This window comes from Passer montanus, unplaced genomic scaffold (assembly GCF_014805655.1).
Source record: "Passer montanus isolate IOZ18808 unplaced genomic scaffold, ASM1480565v1 scaffold42, whole genome shotgun sequence".
Classification (NCBI taxonomy): Eukaryota; Metazoa; Chordata; class Aves; order Passeriformes; family Passeridae; genus Passer; species Passer montanus.
The window spans coordinates 7,020,245-7,043,235 of record NW_024369041.1 but is presented as its reverse complement, the minus strand read 5'-3'; the positions used below and the strand labels follow the sequence as shown (position 1 = coordinate 7,043,235).

The following is a 22,991-nucleotide window of genomic DNA, read 5'->3' as shown; positions in this document are numbered from 1 at the left end:
GACTGTGCTGGGGCACTTCTGCCAGCAGACAGACACTTGTAACCCACCATGACCATGCTGTCCTTTCCCTCGCTCCAAATCCTGGGCGCAGGGACTCCCCACCATTAATACAAACACATTTAATATTAATATTTGATTTCCCAACAGATCTCTGACAGATCTGTGGGCCTTTCTTTATAGTCCTAAGTAGTAAATACTTAAACAAAGGAGAAAATAGAAATAGTTCCATTTTCCACCTTACTTTCCTTTTCCCTTTCCAGTGGGAATTACACTGCCTTGCCACAACCGCAGAATTTCTCATTTGGATCTTCCCTTGTTGAAACTGTACCAGATGCTGTGCTAAGCCACAAAATCCTGCTTGGAGGAGTGCAGGAATTAAGTCAGTGGCAGGAGGGGTGATTATCACCTTGATCCATCAGCGACTACTTCTGCCACTCAGGGGAAGCTGCCCGTGCCTTGCCTCAGCCCGACAAATTTCAGTGCTTAAACAGCTGTAAATTACATCCCAAGGCACAGATCTAGAATTCTACTCCCTGTATCCAAAGCTGGGCTAATGCCTCACTTCCCAAAGGGAAATAAAAGAATAAAAGGGATTCTTTTTTTTTTTTTTACTGGCTCAGTCTGTGAGGTTCTTGCTGTTGGTTCTGGCTGCCGGTGCCTGCTCACAACCTAAAATGCAGAGTTATTCATGGCATGGCATCCTCAAAAGGCAAAGTTTGGAATTCTGTATTAATTGACAAGATGACAACCCCAGAAAATAAAAGGGAAAAAAATACCCCCCACACCCCCAAATCTTGTACACCTGAGAAAGATTTCCCCACAGTATTCCCAATTTTAAAAGTTTAGCTAAAATTGAGTTAATTTTAGATAACACAGCCCCCCGTTGCTGGAAAAAAAGTGGGAATTCTCATCTCTCTGCATTGTGGGAGAAGTTCTGAGCAGCTGGACAGCACAAAGGAGCAGTGGGGATGGAATTTCCTTTGGATAAGCAGGGACATCACTACTGACCACCAGTGTCCAGCCCCAGAACTACAGATGTTGTAGTTATTTTAGAAATAAAGAAACAACTTCTGTTTTCCCTCAGAAAATTGGGAGAAAATGTTCATCTAAAAAGCACACAACCCTCATGAATATTAGGTACAGAACTGATAGACCTTGCAATAAAAGTGAGGCAGTGAAATAATAACAGTGTCTTAAACAGGATTAAAATATAACATTTTACTCGTTATTTCAAAGAATAAATTTTTTTTTTCTTTCTTCCATCAGTCTTATCTGTATGTCCAGCCTCCAGCTTAACTCCAAACAGCTGTTTTAGCGCCGGTCCCAAGTGCAAATATGCCAAAAAAAAGGAATTAGGGCAAAGAAACATCTGGTGGGATTGTTTTCCCCACATGTGAGAGGCTACAGTGCATTTCTCTTGCCTGAAAACAAGCACCATTGCTCAAAATATTTGGTCAGAAACCTCAGCTTGAGAAGGAGGTATTGGACAGAGAAGTCACATCGACACTACATTCAGACAGCTCCCAAAGACAAACATTCCCAGGGATCTGCTGGGGGAGAACCTGGGCAAAAGGGAAACCCAACACAGCCACAGCAGCACAAAGTCCTTTTACCCCCAGAGCAGATCCATCCTCACCCAGAGCTGGTGGTGAGCCTCAGCAGCTGAAAGGGAAGAGAATGGTGGTGCCAGTCTCTTCCTTGCTAATTACACACATTTATCTGTTGGCTCTTCCAGTCTTTCCAGAGGAATCCAGGTTGTTCTCACAATTGGTTTGGTTTTACCCCAAAAAAGTTTGCATAACACAATAGGACAGTTTTCTCATGTAAACGTGGTTCTGTTTTTTTTTTTTTTTCTTTCTTTTGCTGCTTCATACTGGAGAAAACCACTTTTCTTTGTCTTTTTTGGGTGTTGGTGACACCAAATAGTGAAAATTCTAAGCTCCCTGCCCAAGCTGTGACAACACACTCAAAACTTCGCACTCAAAACCATTTTTCTGACAAAATTCAGGAACTGTAATCAGATGCCTAAATTTATGTTGTGTATTTCACAGGTAATAGGAACTAAAAGTTTTGGAAACAACTCTGTGTGTGTGTCCTGAGACCCTTTGCCCTTCCCAGATCTGTCTGTGCACATTGACCTCATAAAATATTCCCTTTTTCTCCTCTTCCCTGTGGGATCCATTTGTCTTTTCAGCATGTTTGTGTTCAGTTATCAAAGTGGAATGGTGATGGCACTGCTTAACCCACCAGCCAGCTGGGCTTGGGAATGAATCCATCCTCTTCCCATTAACTCCTCTTTAGTGCCTCCCACTATCACAGGCTCATGGATCATCCTGCTTTATTCCAGAGGAATACAGCCATAGGATGACATTACTGATAAAGCACAAAAGCTGGAGCTAAAGACCGTGGAAAGAAGCAAACAGAACTGATGTGGGAAGAGATGAAAAGATGAAAAATTGACCGGAGAAGAAAATTGGAATGAGCTATTTTACAAAAGAAAATGAACAAACCATGGCCAGGTAGCTCTGAATAAGATTAATTGCTACACATTGCCTTCCTCTTTTGCAATTTTTATCTTATTTCAGCTTCTCTTGCACTTTTCTAAGTGGCAGTGCTGTAATCTCAGGAACCATAACTTTGTCAGCTGGGCGCTGTTTGCATAAATTGCTCTGACTTTGGAACTGGGACTGAAATTCCAGCAGCAGCCGAGGATTTGCTCCATTGACTTGGATGGGTTTATTTTTAATTTATTACTCTGAGGTCAGAAGGCAGAGCTCTGGATATCAATCTTGAACATAAACAGACAATTCCCAAATCTAGACAGCAGAGCCACAAGTACCATACAGAAAAACAAAGCCAGGCAGGTATAGAACTGTCTGGAGGGTTAAACCAATGGGGGCTGTGCATTTATTAGTAGTTTACTGTTTATTAATCAAGAACTCCAGATCCAAAAAGAACTCATTAATTGAAACCAAGTAGTGTTTAGTGAAATGGGAGCCTGTCAAAACTGGGGAGGACAATGGATCGGTCCAAATGTGAGTGCAAATTTTGTCTGGGAATTTTAAAGCGTGCCGTTTGTCATGGACAACGGATGTGCACCATACAAACTCCGTACGTCTGCCCCTGGGTGACAATAAAAAGCGCAGTTTATTATAAACCGAAGTAAAAACCAAAATTAAAAAAAAATCAACTAAAATCACAGTTTTGTCATTGGTATGTGGAGGTTGTTCCAAGGGCCCATCCAGAGCTCCTCCTCGTCAGACTGTGTGTGTTCACTGTGTGACTCCAAGGGCTCCTTGACTTCCTCGTGGTCAACAACTGATTCCTGCTCGTCTGTGCTTTTCAGTTTGGCCACCCCAGCCTTTGTCACTACACTTTCGGCCCCTATAGTAGAGGAAAAGGAGACGCTGCATGGCCTGGAGTTCATTTTGTCACTGGGGGTTGGTCCCTTGGACAACGTGTTCAGCGGGACGCTCTCCTCGTGTGTCACCGCCAGCTTGTCCAGTTTCTTGAACTGCTTCCCCAGCCTCACTGGGGACGTGACTTTTAAGTTATTGCCCAGGCAGGCGCGGCGGGTGCGGACCACAGAGCCGTTCTGGGCCACGTAGATGTTGCTGCTGCCGTTGGGTTGGAAGGCAGGGTTGCTCAGCCGGTTCCTCTGGCTGGAGTCAGCAGCGCTCTCCTCGCCCGTGGAGCTGGTCTCGTACTCCGGGTCCACCACCAACTTGATCCTCTTCTTTTTGGCCCACTGTTGGACAACAAAAATAAATATCAGGGCAACCTAGCAGTGTTTTTCATCTCCCTGCCCTTTCTGTTCATTGATTAATGACTCTCATAAATTCCTATTAATTTTGCACCTTTCCCCTTGGGATGTGCGCAGAAACGGGAGGGCCCTGAGGAGGAAGCTGCTGTGTGAGAGATACCTTTAAGAAGCTACTCCAGAGTGTAAATTCCAGGAAGGCCTTGGAAGTTTTCTTCCCTTGCATTGTGAATTCCGTGCAATGGCCAGCTCTGCTTTGTGTGCATCACACATCCAGCAGAGAAAATCCCAGGACATACACCAGGGAAAATCTCAGGCACGGTGCTGGCAAAACTGGCTGGTTACAAAAAGAACAGCTCCATGTAAGACTTTGTGACTGTTCCAGACAGGTGGGATCATTAGAAATGCTCAGGAAGATGGTGGAGAAAACAGGCTTTAGGTTTATATAACTTAAATATTTCTTCAAAGAATTAATGCAAACAATTTCCATGCTGTTGTGACTCTGTAGTAGCAGTGATTGCTCTATGGTGAGCACACAACCCCCACTAGTTATTATAATTTATAATTGATCTTTTAAAAATAAATGCCTCCTTGCAGCACACTGAAAAGAGCTATTACCCTTCTTGAATGAATAATTCAAACAGTAAGGTGCCATCACAGTTAACTCCCACTGCAAAACACACACAGGAACATGAGAAAAGCCAGTTTTTCAAGAAAGAAAATCATGCAAGGTACAAATAGGTGATTACTTTTCAGCTTTTGAGAAGTTGCACTTGCATCTAAAATTACTTAGATGCCTATTTTATTGTTCCTGGCAAAGACTGACAATGTTCTTCACATGGATATATTCCAGTGGATCTATTCCTGCTTAGTTTAAGTGGGATTTACATGAAAACATTGTGTGCAGCTATGACATTGTGCTGTGTGGGGACACAAAGGGGCAGGTAAGTGACCATGGATCGACTTCAAAGAGGTGCTTGAATAAAATAAAATAAAATAAAATAAAATAAAATAAAATAAAATAAAATAAAATAAAATAATAAAACCACCATACTGTGATAGGCAGGAAAGGCAGAAGGTGGGAAATGTAATCCATTTCCTTTCTTGACCCAGCTCACTTGGTCCTCCTGCCTCAGCATTCCTGGCTTGTGCATCACTGGTATTTGCAACCTGAATCCTGTGATGCAGAAACAACCCAATCCCAGCTCTCCCAGTTATCCCCTGTAGTTTTGGGAATGTTGTTTCACTGTAATTCCACTTGTTTTCCCTGCAAACAGAACTGACCTTGACAGCAGAGAAGTGACCTGAAGATTAGCAAATGTATTAATACAATATTAATGTATAAGATGAAAACGTGGATGATTTTTAAATCTTTACATCCTGCTAATCATGGATGACTTTAAAATCTTTACATCCTCCTCTTCCTCATCATTTCCATTCTTCCCTAAATCCTATGTTTCATTGCACCATGAAAACAAACTTTCTGTATTTATAACTGCGTATATCTATAGTGTGTGTACATATATGTATGTATATTTTTTATATATACATATATCTATATCTATATCTATTTCTATATCTATATCTATATCTATATCTATATATCTCCACAGGGCTGGAATTAGTTTGGTTTTCCACAGTTCTCTCCCAAGGACAGTAAAATGCTGGATCAATACACTTTGCCCTTTCCTTTTGGCTGTCTCCAGCCTGTCAGCATTGCTTAGGAAAGACCACACAGAAGGCACAGCAAACAAAGCCACTCCTCACTGCAAACCATCACCTACTGTCACTCCTCTTTAAAAGGAGGTGGAATCACCCGTGGCCTCCGACTCTGTAACTCCAGTACCCAGGGTCTCATCTGACTGGGACTGGCTGCTTTCCTGGGACACCTTTTTCCTTGTTTTCATTCCTTTCCTGTTGGTGTCAGAGCTCTGAGTCTCAGTCTCGGGGGACGTGGCAGTTTTCCCAGACGTGGCACTACCTGAGCTTTTTGTCCCTGTGGTACCCTTGGAAGTCGCACTGATTTCACTGTCTAGGCAAGAAGATTCATTCTTACTGGCAGTGTCCTCACTGTCCTCTGGATCAACCTCTTCTTCACTTTCCTCCTCACTGTCCTCACCAGGAGCAGCTGATTGTCTTTCCTTGTCCCCTCCAGCAGCCGCAGCTTTTGCATTGGCAGTTTTAGAAACTGCCTTGTTTGAGCTATCTGCTGTCTCCTCTGCCTCTTCCTCTTCTTCTGACACCTCTTCTATGGTGTCCTCTATCTCCACACTGGCAGAAGATGTTTTGCTCTTGTAGCTGGATCCCGAGGTTTTCTTGTAGCTCGTGTCCCTGTCGCTACCTGAGGCAGTGGAGCTCACGGATTTCTGGCTGGAGCGTTTGCCACAGGAACTGCCTGTCCTGCTTTTCACACTGGACATATCTGTGCTTCTCCTGATGCTGGACTCACTGGTCCCTGACCTGCTGTAGGAGCTCCGTGTGGATGAGCTCTTGGACAGGCTGCCATCCTCATCACTCTCAGAGTCTTCCTCATCATCGTCCTCTTCTGACGAGTCCTCCTCCGACTCACTGCTGGAACTGGATTCAGAGTCCTCATCGGAATCCCCCACATCCCCAGTTTCCTCATCTGAGTCCACAGTGCTTTCTGTGGCCTCATCCTGATCCAGGGTTATTTTCAAGTAGTCTTTGTCTTCTGACTCAGAGCCAGAGCTGCTGCTCTTCTCAGAGGACTCATCTGAGGTGCGCCTTCTCCTCTTCTTCCTCCTCTTCTCATGGTCGCTGTCCTCCTGCTCACTCTCTGCTGTGATACTGATTGAAACTCCCGACTTGGCTTCATCCCTTTCAGACCCTTCCTCTCCCCGTGCGAAATCCTTGCTGAGGCCCTCCTGGAATTTCTTGGAGACACTGATGCGCTTCAACACGTGGTTTAGTTTTCTCATGGAGGGCCTGTCATCCATGGATTTCTGGAAGTAGCTTCCCCTGATCATCATGGGTTTGTCCCCATCCACTTGGCGAGCTGACAGCAGCTTGGCATAGCTGGAATCTTTCCTACCTTTCACTTTCTGCAGGATCATTGGGAATATCTTTGCTTTCTTCCACCGGGAATGGGCAGACTCAGCTCTTCCTACAGGTTTGTGGGCACTGACTGCCACGCGACTTAAATGCATCACTCCCTTTAGCCTCCTTTTTCCCTGGCTGCTTCTAAATCCTCTTCCAGGACCACGACTGAGGTCCATCCCAACACCTACAGGTCCCCCTTCCATTTGAGGCCCTGCTGCCTGGCTTATACCTCTGCTGGGTGGGCCTCTGACTGGACTCATGCCCTGCAAATTATGAAAATTAATTGATTACCACTTGAAAGAGAGTTATTGTGAAAACCTGTACCTTAAAATAGGGTGGGAGAAGATGCAACATTTATTGCCCAGCATCAAAATGAACTTAACCTGTTTTAGAACAGTTTTCTTAACAAAGTTATGGGAAATGTTTGAGAATTTTAGAGTTTTAGAAAGTTCTATAATAGGCTGGAAATGCACAGCTACCTTACTCTGCAATGGGGAAAATACTGAAATGTTCTGTCTTCTCATTTAATAATGGATTAAGATCTGACACTTATGACAATTGGATTTTTTCTCAAAATAAATGTTTACATCAACTTTCTTCTGATTGCCACTGAGATTTAAATTTATTTTTTTTTTTTAGATTTCACTGTGAACTCTATGACAAATGAGTTTAGGTACTTCTTTCCTCAGTGGAAAATAATAATTTATAACAAGAATATTACTAATAGACTCTTAGAGTCATGGACTGGTTTTAGTTGAAAGGGACCTTGAAGCCCATCCAGTGCCACCCCTGCCATGGGCAGGGACACCTTCCACTGTCCCAGGCTGCTCCAAGCCTCAAAGTCCAACCTGGCCTTGGGCACTGCCAGGGATCCAGGGGCAGCCACAGCTTCTCTGTGCCAGGGCCTGCACACCCTCCCAGGGAACAATTTTTTCCCAATATCCAAGCCAAATGTTCCCTTTTTCAGTCTTTAGCCATTCTTCTTTTCCTGTCACCCCAGTTCCTCCTGAAGAGTTCTCCTCTAGCTTCCTTGTAGGCCCCTACAAATACTGGAAGATTTCTTTATTTGGTAATGATATAAAATGGATTTACCTAAGTCTAAGTGGATTTTACTTTGAACTAAAACCAGATGTGGATGCTAACAGAAACTCAGCAATTCTTTTTTGTGCCTAGAAAACAAAAGGAATTTAATGCTGACAAACTTTACGGGGCCACCACTGCTTTACACTGATCTATACAAAACCTAATTCCAATCAATTCCAGCATACATCTGATGAGGTTTGGTGGCCCTTCAAGTTGTTAAAGAGACAGAATGAGCCTCCAGAGTTTGTTCCTTACCTCCTCAGCTGCTGGCCCGTGGGGACTGTAGTAGTAGCCACCATCGCTCTCCACCACGACCTCGCCGTACTCGTCATACATTCCCGACGGGGACAGCAGGCGCCGGCGGCTCCCATACTGCGGCAGCTCGTACCTGCCAGGGACACCACAGCTCCTCAGGACGGGCCCAAATGTGCTCACACCTCTCACCACACAGCCAGCACTGCACTTGCGCACATCCAGAGCAACGTGAACGGCTTTCCTTGGTTTCCTCCCTCCTTTCCTTCCTTAGCGGCAACCAAATCCCAGAGTTACTTCTGTTCCAACAGCCACAAACCCCTCAGGGTAACCTGAATTTGGGGTCTGCTGGATCAGTCAAAACCTCTCCAAGTACATCAAGCTTCCTCCAATACACCTGATTTTTTGGGGGGATCTTTCTTAATAATCATGGCATGAAAGAGCAGCTGCCCTGGGATCAGTTCTGGAGAATGCCAGCAGTAATTCCTGAAAAGCCTGCAGTCCCATGGGCTTTATCAGAACAAGGCAGAAAGGGCTTCTTGAGGGAAATTTAAAAGGCCACAAGGCAGGATAGGGTTTTTAGAGGAAAATTCAAAAGGCTACAAGGCAGGATGGGGTTTCTTGAGAGAAAATTTAAAAGGTTACAAAGCAGGATGGAGTTTCTTGAGGGAAATTCAAAAGGCCATCAGGCAGGGTGGGGTTTTCTGAGGGAAATTTAAAAGGCTATGAGGCAGGATGGGTTTTTTGAGGGAAATTTAAAAGGACAGCAGCTGGCTGGAAACTGGGAGAAGAAAGGATTAATCCCTGAACACATGAGGGGAGGAGGTGATGGAAATTAATCTTCCAGGAGCAGAAATACACACACTAAGGGTATAAACCCAGCATAAGGGACAGGATGTGTGCGCTGTAAGTGGAATAATGATATCCCTGAAGAAGCAGGGAGTTATCACACACCCCCTTAACCTCTGAAAAGAGTTTTGTTGTTGGTTCACGCCTTTGTGGACACAAAGATTAAAGTAATCCTTAGGTGACAGGAAGTCCCACGATTAACTGCTGGAATAATAAACATCACCGGCCTGGAAAAGCAGCACTTTCAGAAATAAAGAGGAAAAATGGAACTATACCCGTGCTCGTAACTGTAGTAATCCTGGCCATAGTATTCCTGCCCTGGATCAATTCCAGACTCCATACTCAACTCCTGGAAAAGAGAAACACTGATTGAACGCAAGCAGTGTTAAAAAGGCCCAAGTGTAATTACTGATTTTATTATTCTTTATTATGTAATTACTTCTTCTGACTGCAGAAATGATCCCCATCCTGTAGCACAAAAATACCAACGTTTCACATTTGCTCCTATTACTTATTCTGGAAACAATTTTGGGCCTAAAAGAAATAGAAAGATTTGCAATTGCACTGCACAGCAAGGTGCTAAAGCTTCCAGCATTCACTGCTTAGCTCAGCTCCAGCTGCAGTAATCTATCAGCAGCTGACTGACACCAGGAAAAAATCAGCAGTTGGAGAGCAATGGAATCATTCTGTTGGGAAATCTGAAACTGTAGGATGAAGCCAGTGGGAGCCAGTGAAAGATGCTCATGGGGAAAATCACAGATCCCAGAGTGGTTTGTAAAAGACCTTAGAGCCCATTCCCACCTTCCACTATCCCAGGTTGCTCCAAGCCCCACCCAACCTGGTCTTGGAAGTACCAAGATGCAGTAAATTTAAGGTATTTAATTAAAATAACATAACTGGGCTTACAATGCCAGAACTTTGCTTTTTATCTAAGAGCCAGGGGGAAAAATTACCTGACAGAGACAAGTTCTTGTTAGAAAAATGATGTAAAAACCATTTCAAAACTTATAGAACAATTAAGAAATGAAAAATGGTTGTACCTCTGGTCTGAGAAGAGAAGGTCTCAGCAACTGCTGTTGCTACAAAAGAAAATGAGAAAGTGGTTAATTAGGCAGCAACAATTAAAGTGCAGGTGATTGGTGTCTAAGATTAGCAATAAATGCTGAAACGATAGGTTCTTTTGAACTTTTTTAAGGCAGGCAGCTGGAGACTTCCATACCCTGTGAGAACATGGAGCACCTGATGCAGTAAAACCATTTCACAGTGCACCATATATTTTGCCTAAATACAAAATCAACTTCCCAGTTTTTGTGGTGATTGTCTGACAAATATATTTAACTCAAGAACTTCTACCAGAGGCCAAGAGAACTATGCTCTGTATTTAAATTAAGAGTCACAAACCATCTGTGCAAAGAGAGGGAAAAAAATCAGTAAATATCAACCTTTGTGATAGAAATGTATTTTGGAGAACTTTCAAAATATCAAATGAGATTGCACTGAAGGAAACTCTTCTCCCTGCTATTCATTTCTGGAGAACATGATACTGCAGGAGCAGCAGACTTCACAGAGCTGCAGGGGAGGTCTATGGAGCCTCATTCCTGATTGGAAAACACATCAGGCATGGAGGGAATTCCCTGGGAAGCTCCTTCTGGCAGCTCCTTAAGCAGCAATTTCTGAGTCTGGAGGTCACACTCCTGCCACAATGGATCTCAGTCTCCAGGGCATCTAGGGCTCATAAACTTCTGGAATCACTTTCAATTTCTGGTCTCTAAAGCACTCAGTACCCAGGAGTTCCACAACGCACAATCCCAGAGTGGTTTGGGTTGGGAGGGAACTTAAAACTCAGCTAATCCCACCCCTACCATGGGCAGGGACACCTTCCACTATCCCAGAGTAGTCCAAGCCCTGTCAAGCCTGGCCTTGGGCACTTCTAGGGATCCAGAGGCAGCCACAGCTGCTCTGGGCACCCTGTGCCAGGGCCTGCCCACCCTCACAGGGAACAATTCTTTCCAAATATCCCACCTAAATTTCCCATGTCAGTCTGAACCCATTCCCTGTGTCCTGGCACTCAAGTTCCTGCTCCAGGGTCCCTCTCCAGCTCCCCTGTGTCCCTTCAGGCCCTGGAAGGAGCTGTGAGGTCTCCACACACCCTTCCCTTCTCCAGGCTGAGCATTCCCAGCTCTCCCAGCCTGGCTCCACAGGGAAGGTGCTCCACTCCCCTCAGCATCTCCATGGCCTCCTCTGGACCTGCTCCAACAGTTCCATGTCTTTCTTATTTTGGGAGAACCAGAACTGTGCAGAGATTCCAGGTGGGGTCTCACAAGAGCAGAGTAGAAGGGGAGACTCCCCCACTGCCCACACTCCTGGGCTGTATGGGAACAGCACATTGGTATAATCAATATTTTAAAGGTAATTGGGCACTGGCCTTACCTCTTGCTGTGCATATCCTCGCCTAGAAGTCAGAAAAAGATAAGAAATAAATTAGTATAATGCTGTGAGCCTGCACAAAGATGCCCATTACTATTCTTGCTGGAGAGGGGTGAAAGAGAATGTAATTAGAAATATAACTAGTATGGAAAGAAATACATATCTCTAATACCAAATATGTTTTACTTTGGGTTTGCTCTGGACACAGGGATTATTGCATGGGAAAGGCTGGAGATGTTTTGGGATATTTTCTTGCTTTAGCTTGTGAATGGATGAGGAGAAATCCCCAATTCCCAAGAGCCAGAGCATCCAGAGAGACTCAGGGAAAGGGGCACTGGGAGAGGCCCTGTCCCATCCCCTCCCTGCTGTGTCACCATGCATAGAGGAACCCTGTTCCCTCACATGTCTGCTCAAGAAGTGAAACAACTTCTACTCCTGGACTTTCTGTATCCATCAGGAATTACCCTGGAGCTTGTATTACTAATTTCTTGTACCAACATTATCACTCAAATTACACCTTTCCTAACATTTGCCCAGTGCAGGGGGAGGTAGATCCCTTTTTTTTTGCTATCTGCAGTTATTTTGCCACAGACTTTGTGCTTCTGATCTTATGGGGAATTTATTGTTGGTTTAATTAATTTTCTTGGAGCCATTCCTGAGCATGACCAGTGCATTTATGTCTGTCAAGTTCTCTATTTTCGCATTTTGTGCCTGAAAATTGAAATGGTTTCGGCAAAACTAGAGAACAAGAATTTAGGCCTTGGAATTTTTCTTAAGGATAAATCTGGATTATTTTTATTATGGTTTTTAAGAAGGAAAGGGTAAATGCTCAAATTATATTAGGCTTAACCTAGGATGCAGCCAACAGTCATGGGGAAGTCTTTAATTACACTAAATAAATAATAAAGACCAGAGAAATCATTTTAATTCTTTAATATCCCCATCTCTAAATCTTCCTATTAATATTCAGCACATGGAATTGATTATCAGCATTGAATTAATGCTGTCGCCTATATAATATAAACCTCATGGCCAGCTGAAATGAAGATTCATCATCCAAAGATGATCTGTGACTTTTCAAAGCCCACTCGAGGAGTGCTGGATTTAGTTTCCATATCGCCTACAACAATCTTCAGATAAAGGAGATCTGAGGAGAAGGAAGTCTATTACTCTTAATTGCACTATATTGCAGATTAAAGGCATAATATGAGTTATTCTAATTAAATTTGGAATTCAACTTTCATAAAAATGGCACCATGCTGAGTTTTGCTGATACTTCTTGAATAGTTTTGTGTGGCCATGATTAGAAGGAACAAAAAGTCTCCAAAAGACATAAAATACCCATTCATTCACTACAGCACAAGGATCTATTCTGGCACAAAGACAAAGGCCAGGACAACCTCATTTGTTTCCAGGAAGGAATTAAAGCTCTCCACAGAGGGAGGGATTGCTGCTGGGAAATGCTCTCAGCCAGACTTCACTGCAGTCTGGGAATCTTCTGTGTGGAATGGGAAGCGAGGCCATTGAGGATGTGGGGTAACAGGACATCCAGAGCAGGGAGCTGGTACTTGAGGGGAGAGACAAAGCCAGAATGAAGGCACATGGACAAGATGTGCCAACCTTTCCCTGCTAAAAGAGGTTAGAGGAACTGGGATTTGCCTAAAGCAGCATTTCCTTGCACCCTAGCAGGCGTCTGCTCTTCCATAACTTAAATATCTTTTAATATCAAAAGCAAAATCACAAATCCCAAATACTACAGATACTCCTCAGAGGGAACAACTACTTAGCATTTTGCCCAGGCTCCTAAAATGAATATTTTCCTGCAGTTCAGAGCTGGAACTCAGGACAAATTGGGAAGGAGGATAAGTAATGACAACACTGTGGTTCAATTCCAGATTTGCGTGGAAGAGCTCTCCACTGACGCCATCTCTGCTCCTGTTCAGCAGGATTTGGCCTGGTCAAGGTGATGATGAAAGGATGAGCAATACATTCAGGGTCACAGAGGATCTCAACTGACCAAATCAGACAACCTGGGAGGACTAAATTATATACAAATATAAATTATTACAGTCATTCAACTTGCTACCAGCTCGCATACTGGATCTAAGGCTTTGTAGCACTGCAGAACTGCAGCACTATGGAATTGTTTGGGTTGGAAAGGACCTTTATGTTCATCCTCTTCCACCTCCACCCAGTTTCCACCATCCCAGTCTGCTCCAAGCCCCAGTGTCCAGCCTGGCCTTGGGCACTTCCAGGAATCCAGGGGCAGCCACAGCTTCTCTGGGCACCCTTACCAGAGCCTCTCCACCATCCCAGTGAATAATTCTTTCCCAATATCCCATCTAAATCTCTCTTCTGGTTTAAAACAATTTCCCCTGCACCACCCAGACATCTCAATGGGACAGAATTTCCTGGTACAGCTTCTTTCCCAGTCTAACAGAGTAATCTTTTATACAAAGGCTATGAAAAAAATGCAGCAGGAGTACAAAGGTTGCATTATATCCAGACAAAATAAATCCAGTTTTGTAGAGTTTTCAACTTCATAAAGATTTCCAGAATGAGAAAGTAAATGTTCCTCATCAGAGAAGAATTGATTGCCATGATCCCCTCCCACACTGTTCTGAAATGATGAAATTAAATATTCAAATTGGAATTTCTGTGTGATGTCCACTCCTTCTGTTTAAGGAACATCCCAATTAATTGTAGCCAAACAGAACCATGGAAGTTTATGCTGTGAATGACTGAACACCTCCACTTTTGCTATGTGACCTTACACACCACAAAATCAGGTCCTATTTGTGTCATATCTCACTGGGGATGTAAAGATCTGCATGACAGCAGCTGTTTACAAGCTCTAACGTAGGACTTGGGTGCTTAAATTTAAATTTCTTTCTTTGGGGTTGATCCACTCTGAACATGAGCAGCCCAATAATTCTTCATGCCCATCTCTGCCCTCTTCCCACTGTCCCCTCACCAGGAGCATGGCCAAGACACAGAAGGAACATTTAAGTCATATTCCCACTCTGGCTCTTCTACCCTAAAAATTCTCTACCTGATATGTGCTGAGCTTTGGGGATATGATTAAAACTTTGCAGTTGTGCCACCTTTGGAGAACTGAGCATCAAAAAGGTGCACATCTCATAAATGACACAGATTCTGTTACAGCAAAAATAGGACGATAGGATAATCCCTCCCCTCACACATTTAGCTACTCCTACACCTACCTTGATCCTACAACCTATCCCAACAAGGGCTTTGACTAAAGGAAAAATTGAATGGATCAGCAGAACTTGTGGTATGGAGTTCATGGAGTTTGGCACTGGGACAAAGAGAAACTACCTTGAGCAGCTTTTGACTGAAGCATCCACACATGTTCTAACTGCAGGCTTCAAAAACAAAAAAAACCCCCAAAACAAAACAAAAACAAAACAAAACAAAAAAACCACAAAAAACAAACAGGAGAAAAGAGAAAAAGGCAAGAACCATGGAAATGATAAACAGTCTGATAAAGAATTAATTACCTTTTTGCTCAGAATTACAGCATTAATAGTGAACTGGAGTTTTCATTTTGCTTTATTAGGTAATATCTGCCTTTCCCAAGATGGTTTTTCAAAGTTGTCATATTAAATTTTTTATATTTCGGCAAAGGAATGAAAGGAAACTTGCAAGTTGAACCAAATATTTAAATGCCCAAACTGCTTTTACTTACCATTTTTTCAAAGGACAAGCTAATTTACTTTATATATACATTTATAAGTGATGTATTTATGGAAATGTCAAGATCTGATTTAGACCACTGCGAGCAAAAAAGTTGGTAAGTAAATCCACATTTTCTGGATTTTTACAAGTACTTGGAAACCCTTCACCTGGTGACACTAATCAGAGTGACTTTATTACAATTTAAGTGAGATGTTTCAGCTCGTGACAGACCAGCATGGAAATTAAAGAGAGACAGCAACAACATGTACATGCAAAATCATAAAAAACAAACAACAAATGCTTTGTACATGAAAGGAATTTGGAAAATATAAACTTTTCACATGCAGTCACAATATTAAAAAAAAAAATGCAATGGAAGGCAGAAGATGGAGAACAGGAGTGGGGACACAGCCTCATTTGCTGAGAAACCAAGAGCAAACCCTTCTTCTGACTGCAGACAGGAACTGAGCTGCCAGAAAATGTCAGCAGAGCAGAGCCCATGGAGCAAGGAGATGCAGTATGGAATTATGGAATGCCTGGGTTGAAAGGGACCTTAAAGCTCATCCCATGGGCAGGGCCACCATCCCAGGTTGCTCAAGGCCCATCCAATAACCCGGCTCACCAAAGCTGAGCCTGCTATTCCCAGGCCTTCCTTGCTTTGATGCCCAATATGTGGCAGAAGATTCCTTCCAGGTGGGGAAAAATTCCTTCCTTTTTATGGGCAAAGCAAGATATTCCAACCACAGCTGCAGGAAAATCTGACTGACGTTACCTACAGTGAAGGCTGCTTAGAGAAGTATGGAGCCTGCTGCCATCTATGCCACATCCTTGGGTAAAAATGGAAAGTTTCCCCCAAGAATTTCCAGGAAATGGACTAAGAACCAGCAAGATGCAGTTCTGAGAAAACAACTTGCAGAATTGTATTTTACATCACAAATTTCCGAGCAAATGGGAAGGACAACGTCTCTCCATTTGGGATTGGGAGTGGGTAGAGTTGTGTACAGCAGAGAAAACAGGGAAAGTCAGGATTTCTGGAGAGTCTGAGGCAGATACAGTGCGCTGCATTAGAGTCCTCCCACTCAAAAAAAAGCAGGGAACATCCACCTGTGAGCACTACAGAGCTGTTGACTGGGAGGGGAAGCGTTTCTCCAGCTCCTCCACAACAGAGCTCAAGTTCCCATTCTGCTGATTGTGCTCGGCTGCGGCTTCTGGAGTCGGGAGCTCTGGGGTCGAGGCTGGTTTGAGCTTGGGGACGTGCTTGGGCAGCAGGTGGTTCTTGTCTATTTGGCTGTACATGTTGGCCACCGACTTCTCGATGGCGGCCAAATTCTGAATGTTTTTAAGAATTCCTTTGAGCTCCCTGCGGGGAGGAAGCTCTGGCACTGCGGCCGGGCTGGGGACAGCTGGCTGTTTGGCAGGGGATTTGGAATGCTTGGCAGGGGACAGGAGCTGCGTGCTAAGAGGAGATGGAGAGGAAGAAGAGGAAGAAGAAGAAGAAGGAAGGGAAACTGCAGGTGGAGGTGGAGGATGTGGTGGCAAGAGAGGAGGGGATGGAGGTGGTGGTGGCAGTGGAGGTGGCAGCTGTGGAGGTGGGGGTGGGGGAATTTTAGGTGGATCTGGAATACTTTCTACATTTTCTTTGGTCTGAGGAGCTAGAAAACTTTGGCAAAGTGGTTTCTTTATCCTAGAAGACGGAGGAGTTGGTTTGCGAGTCGGTGGAGGAGAATGTTCTTGAGGGTCATCATGGTGAGTGATGATTACAGCGGGGACCACGGTGGCCTCTGCTTCAACTCCTTCAGCACAAGGTGTTGGAGAGGACAGAGGAGAGGAGCGAAGGTGGGGAGAAGCCACCACACTTTTGGGAGATTGCTCTGGTGCACTCTCTCCCTCCTGGACACCGGCGCTGTGCGTGGGAGACCGCGCAGATTTCACCTCGGGAGACCTCACTTGCTTCATTTCCTGTAGTGCCTCAAACTGCCTCGCCTTCTCCTTCACAGTCAGCTTGGGGCCACTGATCTTTTGGAAGAGTGGGCTGCTGATATCATCACTGCTATCAGGGTTTCCAGCTCCTTCCTCCTTGGCTGTGAGTCTCTGCTGCTGCCACTGGATGGGGTCCATGATAACCGGCCTGCCCAGGGACCCTGACATGTGTCTCCTGGTCAGGTGAGTGGGCACTGTCCATGCCCGGTGGCTGCCCCCAAAAGAGGCCTCTCTCCAGGCCAGTCTTGAAGGAGAAAGAGTATCTAAAGTATCATTCCTTTTCCGTAGGAACCCAGAGGCAGCGGGGCTTTGAGGGAAACCTTCCATGTAAAGCGGGTTTCGGGTGGTTAGCGGGTTCTCATCGGACAAAAAAGTGATGTTACTCGAGGATTTGGGGAGGTTATTGTTCAGGGATCCATTGATATTGGATTGCTTGTGAGCCTCTATAGCACGGGAAGCAAAGCTGCTTATAACTCTCTGTCGGTCTCCTTCTTCTAAGACTGACTTTTTTCCCCTGCTTTGTTGGAAATGGTAGAGAAGAAAAAGACTTGAAAGAAAAGAAGATAATCACATGTGAGGAAACATGCATGGACATAGGTACTTATGAGAGAGAGAAAAAAAGAACTTATGACATGAATCAGCCATTAAATCACTTCTAGCAAACTACAACCCAACAGCAGGAGCACATCTACTACTGGCAAGACATTTACTTTTGCATCTTTAAGGGGAAAGGAAGAAAAATTAAAACAAGCTGCTGCTTGCTTTAATTTGAAGCTGCATAGCTAGTTGGTGAGTTCAAAAATAATTTCACTTCTTGTTAAAAAGACCTCTTAGATTTCAAAATTATCGGTTAATAATGTGGGTTATCCACCTAGAAACACTAAACATCACAGAAGTATCAATATGTGAATGAGTTTCATCTTTTGTGTGTATGAATTTCATCTCTTCATCATGCATCTTCAATGCAATGAAAAGCCCCTGCAGTTGGGTAACATCCAATTTCTACACCAAAAGTGGGAGGTCTCACCACTTTCTGGACTGTATCTATCACCTCCCAGTCCCTCATTAACTTCCTCCCACAAAATATTTTAATACAACTTTCTGCACAGATTTGAAAATAAACAGTATTTTAAAAGGAATAGTCCCAAACTGCCTGCTAGAAAAGTGCCCTTTGAGGCCTATTTTAAATAATGCTTGCCACAGGCTGAAATGACATTTATTTTTCTCTCAAACTGTGAGAAATTTAAGATTTGGGCCTGTGTGAGGCAGAGCTAAAGTACAACATGAGCAGCAATCTTATCTACCTGCACAAATTAAAATAAAATTTAAGATTGGTTTTAGTGGCTTAGAGAGTCCAGTATTTTCACACAAGTTCTGAGTTAAAAAATCTACATCTTGTCTTTACAAAAATTTGAATTTTGGTGAAAGATTAGAATTAAAAAATGGAGTTTTCCATGATTCTGTGAATGTTGGAAGATGAAGTTTTCGATCTCTTGGTCACATCATTCTGAGGGTTTTGGTGGTGTTGTTTCATATCTCAGAAAGCATAACCAAATCCAAATTAATAAGAAATTAATCTCTGGTGGTTAAATAGTCCCTAGCAAAATTGGAAGGGAAATTTAAATACCTAGAAGGAGTTAATTAAGAGATCTTCTTTTTCCTCTAAGTTATTTAAGATGTAAAAGTCCCCTGAGGGTTGCATTTAATAACAAAACATTTTGTTTCTTTTGTTTCCTGTTTTGATCAGGGGACCACCCAGGCAGGGAACCCTCAGCTTCCCAATGTTCCTGGGAGCCAGGAGGACTGGAATTCCCGCACTGAACTCAGGGATCATTCTCCCAGGGATCATTCTCTTATTTTTGTTTTGCAAAACAAACCCAGCAAAGCTCCACAAAGTGAATAAACCCTCCCCAAGCACTGCAGTTTGCTAGAGCTGAGTGTGCCTAAGGCTTCCTCTGGGCTGAATGAATAAAAATAATTAGTTTTACACTAAGAGATTAGAGAATCCCACAAGGGTTTGGATTGGAAAGGACCTTGAAGATGACCTAGCTCCAACCCCCTGCCATGGGCAGGGACACCTTCCCCTGTCCCAGGCTGCTCCAAGCCCCAAAGTCCAACCTGGCCTTGGGCACTGCCAGGGATCCAGGGGCAGCCACAGCTGCTCTGGGCACCTTGTTCCAGGGCTGCCCACCCTCACAGGGAACAATTCATTCCCAATATCCCATCCAGCCCTGCCCTCTGGCAGTGGTAGGCCATTCCCCATTGTCCTGACACCTGATCCTTTGTCTCAAGTCTCTCTCCATGTTTCCTGTAGCCCCTTCAGGCACTGCAAGGCCACAGTTGGGTCACCCCAAAGCTTCTTCTCCCCAGGCTGAACAATCCCTGCTGTCTCAGCCTTTCCTCCCAGCAGAGCTGCTCCATCCCTCTGCTCATCCTGGTGCCTCCCCTGGGCTCTCTCCAGCAGCTTCAGGTCCTTCTATAAAGGAACTCTGAATTCTGAATCAGCCAACTTTGAAGTCAGCCAAGCACTGCATCTACTGAGAGGCAAGAGAAGCAGCGACTGAACTTGAAGGAGCCCCTCCAGCAGAAGGCTCATGCAAGGTGCCACCACCTTTCTGCCACTGGAGCAGATTATTTCAAAAGCTCCTCAGCCTCCTCCTCGCTCCACATGAAGCCTCTGAGAGCTGAGGTGACCCCACCACCATGTTTTTCTGTTTGTGTGGAGCTGTCTCCATCACTGAGGACCAGAGAGTTCAGGTTCTGTCAGCTCAAAGACTCCACAGACCTTGCATGGGATTGGAATTAACAGCCAAGGAAGGGTTAAACCCAGCCATAAATCCATGAACTCCCAGCAAACCTCTGTTCATACACTCAGTGTTGGTTTGGCTTATTTTTTTACTCTTTGGCTTTAGAAATAATGCCCTTCAAGTTCAGCAATCACCCCTCCTCTCTCTGCTTCCAAGAAGAGAGATAAAGAAGCACAGAAGTATTGGAACTTCCCAGTAAATGTCTTTCCTGCTCAATGGACAAATAAAATATGGACTTCACCTTGCAAGTTTGGATGGGAATTGCTGGAAGGAAAATTAACTAATTTCTACCAGCTACAAATATTAAAAAAATGAAATAAGCTTACTTACTGATGCCTAAGGATCCAGAGACAGGGAAAAATGAAAATGGTGAGACAAGGCAGATTTAAAACTAAAGAGCTTTGTTCCATTTCATTTGCTATAAACACCAAAGAAAGCAAACAAGACACTGCAAATGAAAGATGACAGACTTAGGACAACTAAAACAGGGAACACTCATGAAAAATGGCAATAAAATATTTTTTCCCAAATAAGAGTTTCCTAAGGTATACATGTGCCCTGAAGTAAAATATTTAATGGGGAAGAAAAAGTTAACTTGTAATTATATTTACTGAAGTCTGTTATTTTCTTGCAAATCCTATGGATTTTTATTTATCTTTGAAGGATTTTTGCGTTTAATCAGTTCCTCAGCATGACAGATAAGCCTTGGTTGTATGCAAAGATATCTGAGAGAAAATATTCCAACTACAGCACCTTTTTGGTGCAATGAAGACTATTTTTTTGTCCAAATTAACATAAAGCTAAGCCTCAAAGTCAATACTGCAGATCTGGGAACTGGCACCTCCTTGGGGCAGTACTAAATCCCAAAAAACCTCTGCAGATAAAACAAAGCACAACAAGGCCTTTTCTGGGTTTAGCATCACATAAATAATTTCAGCAGAAATTTGGTTTAATGCAAAAAAAAAGAGATGAATTTTATCCAGATGGCACCTCCCTGCATAAGGGTACAGATATGACTCACAAAGAAAAGTGCTCCCATTCCAAAAAAACTTTATTCCACACATTTTTCCTCCCTTCCTGCCCAAGCATAACTTGACAAAGGCAAAAGGCAAAAATTCAGCCCCTAGGAGAAACTATTCCAGCATTTTTTAGCCCTCTATTCACCCAGGAAAGTTCAAGCCCTGGAATTATTCCACATGCAGAGACTGTACCCAGTTGTCCAAGAGTTAAAGCTCTGTCATGGCCCTGTAACATTTTATAAACTCCATCACAGCAGCTGGAAAATTTCAGCTTTCTGGGCAAAACAAATCATGATGGCAAACAGAGCAATCCTCATTTCCACCATCCACTCACTCCCTACCTGCTCAAATATTATTCAAGCTGGGCTCTTCAGCACTCCTTGGTTTTCAAGTACAAACAGAGATGAGGAAGTGTGGCAAAGCTTATCAAACCACCACCCAGTATCAGACAAATAATAATTGGCTGGAATATTTTCCTACTGAGAGTTAAATTGTTATTGGAGTCCATCAACTTCAGGTTTACAGAGGCATGAAAAGAGAGGCAGCCTTGCAAGATTATTATTTTATGAGCATGTAAGAGGTAAAAGATGAGTTTATTGAGCTACCAGGGGTTTCTCTGCTTTGATAGTTACTTTAATTTCAATATTTAAACAGGTTTAAATTTAGAACAAAAAAGCCCCAACAAAGTGAACACATCTTACTATAAGAAATGAAGACTTTGGGGCAGCAATTTTCAGGGAATTATCATTTCAGATGAGTGCAATGAATAAGAATTAATTTATTGGATGTGTTTAGTTAACAGCTTTGGAAAACGTGGAGTGCTGGCCTGGATGTGCCAAGGAATCCAACCTGGCGGCAGTGACCTGCTGTAGGATCTTGCTTTTAGGAAAAACATCTGGTGAGACCTTTTTGCCCACTTAAAGCCTGTTAAAGGTTGCCCCATGCATTACAAGAAGATTAAATTGGTGTTTTCCCTCCTTCCAGAGCCAGCCTATTTATTTTCTGGATGTTGGAGAACCCCAAGCAGCTGGGGAATGAAGGAAACCTTTTGCCAAGAGACTGCATGAAGTGACTTTATAGAATCCCAGAAAAGTTTGGATTGGGAGGGATCTTAAAACCCTTCCCATTCCACGAGCAGGGACACTTCCCACTATCCCAGGCTGCCCAGGGCAGTGATTTTCTGGATGGATCTCAAGGAGTACTCACATGGTGCTGTCTCCAAGCTCCTCATAGAGGTTGTTTGCAGCGGCTCCGGCTGGTTTTCCTGCTGGCAGAGCCATCTGGATCCTCGCAGTCTTGGCACACTCAGCCTGTCGCCTTTGGAGAGCCACGGGAGGAAGGAGGAACACTCATCAGGAGCACCCCAAAACACGCCCCAAAGAAAGCCAAAATGTGGGGTTTTCTACGTTCTTGCCCTGAGGTCAATAAACATCCCTGGATTTTGTCTTCATCAAAGTAACAACTTGATCATCTTCTTCTGGATTTTTCAGCTCCTGGTTGTTCTGTTTTGGAGGAATCCCAGAGCTTCCCAGATCCCAGCATGGTTTGGGGTGGAAAGCACCTTAAAGCCCATCCAATGCCACCCCCTGCATGGGCAGGGACACCTTCCACTGTCCCAGGCTGCTCCAAGCCCTGTCCAGCCTGGCCTTGGGCACTGCCAGGGATCCAGGGGCAGCCACAGCTGCTCTGGGCACCCTGTGCCAGGGCCTGCCCACCCTGCCAGGGAACAATGCCTTCCCAATATCCCATGTAAATCTATTTCTTTCAGTTCAATGCCACTCCCCCTTGTCCACTCACAACTAGTTTTTTTCTTAATGGAGTTGGCTGGAAAATTTCTGTTCAACTAATATTTTTCCTGAATTTTTTTATTTTTAATTTTTTTTAGTCAATTTTTTTATATGGAGTAAAATCACTGTGGAAAAAATTTCTGTTCCCTGTTTAGGAAACAAAGCTCCTTGTGTGGGGAGCACCACCAGGGTGATGTGCCTGATATATCCCAATGACACTGAGTAGTCATAAAAATAAATCACTTTTACACTCATCACACCAGGAGTT

General features: G+C 43.8%; 1 protein-coding gene across 4 annotated transcripts in view; it reads right to left on the bottom strand.

Moving 5' to 3' along the window:
- Positions 1 to 1,822: 1,822 nt before the first annotated feature.
- The window catches only part of PCDH15 (protocadherin related 15), a 637,965-nt gene continuing 616,796 nt past the window's right edge, over positions 1,823 to 22,991 (bottom strand). For 3 of the 4 annotated variants that reach the window (XM_039719693.1, XM_039719694.1, XM_039719695.1), the window contains 6 exons: positions 22,143 to 22,253; positions 11,435 to 11,456; positions 10,045 to 10,083; positions 9,280 to 9,353; positions 8,159 to 8,291; positions 1,823 to 3,748 (listed from right to left, as the gene is read on the bottom strand). In XM_039719693.1, coding sequence (XP_039575627.1) covers positions 3,197 to 3,748; positions 8,159 to 8,291; positions 9,280 to 9,353; positions 10,045 to 10,083; positions 11,435 to 11,456; positions 22,143 to 22,253 — 931 coding nt within the window. In that variant the 3' untranslated portion in view covers positions 1,823 to 3,196. Of the gene's footprint in view, positions 3,749 to 5,649; positions 7,084 to 8,158; positions 8,292 to 9,279; positions 9,354 to 10,044; positions 10,084 to 11,434; positions 11,457 to 22,142; positions 22,254 to 22,991 lie in introns of all 4 variants that reach the window. The other variant, XM_039719696.1, reaches the window with a different exon arrangement.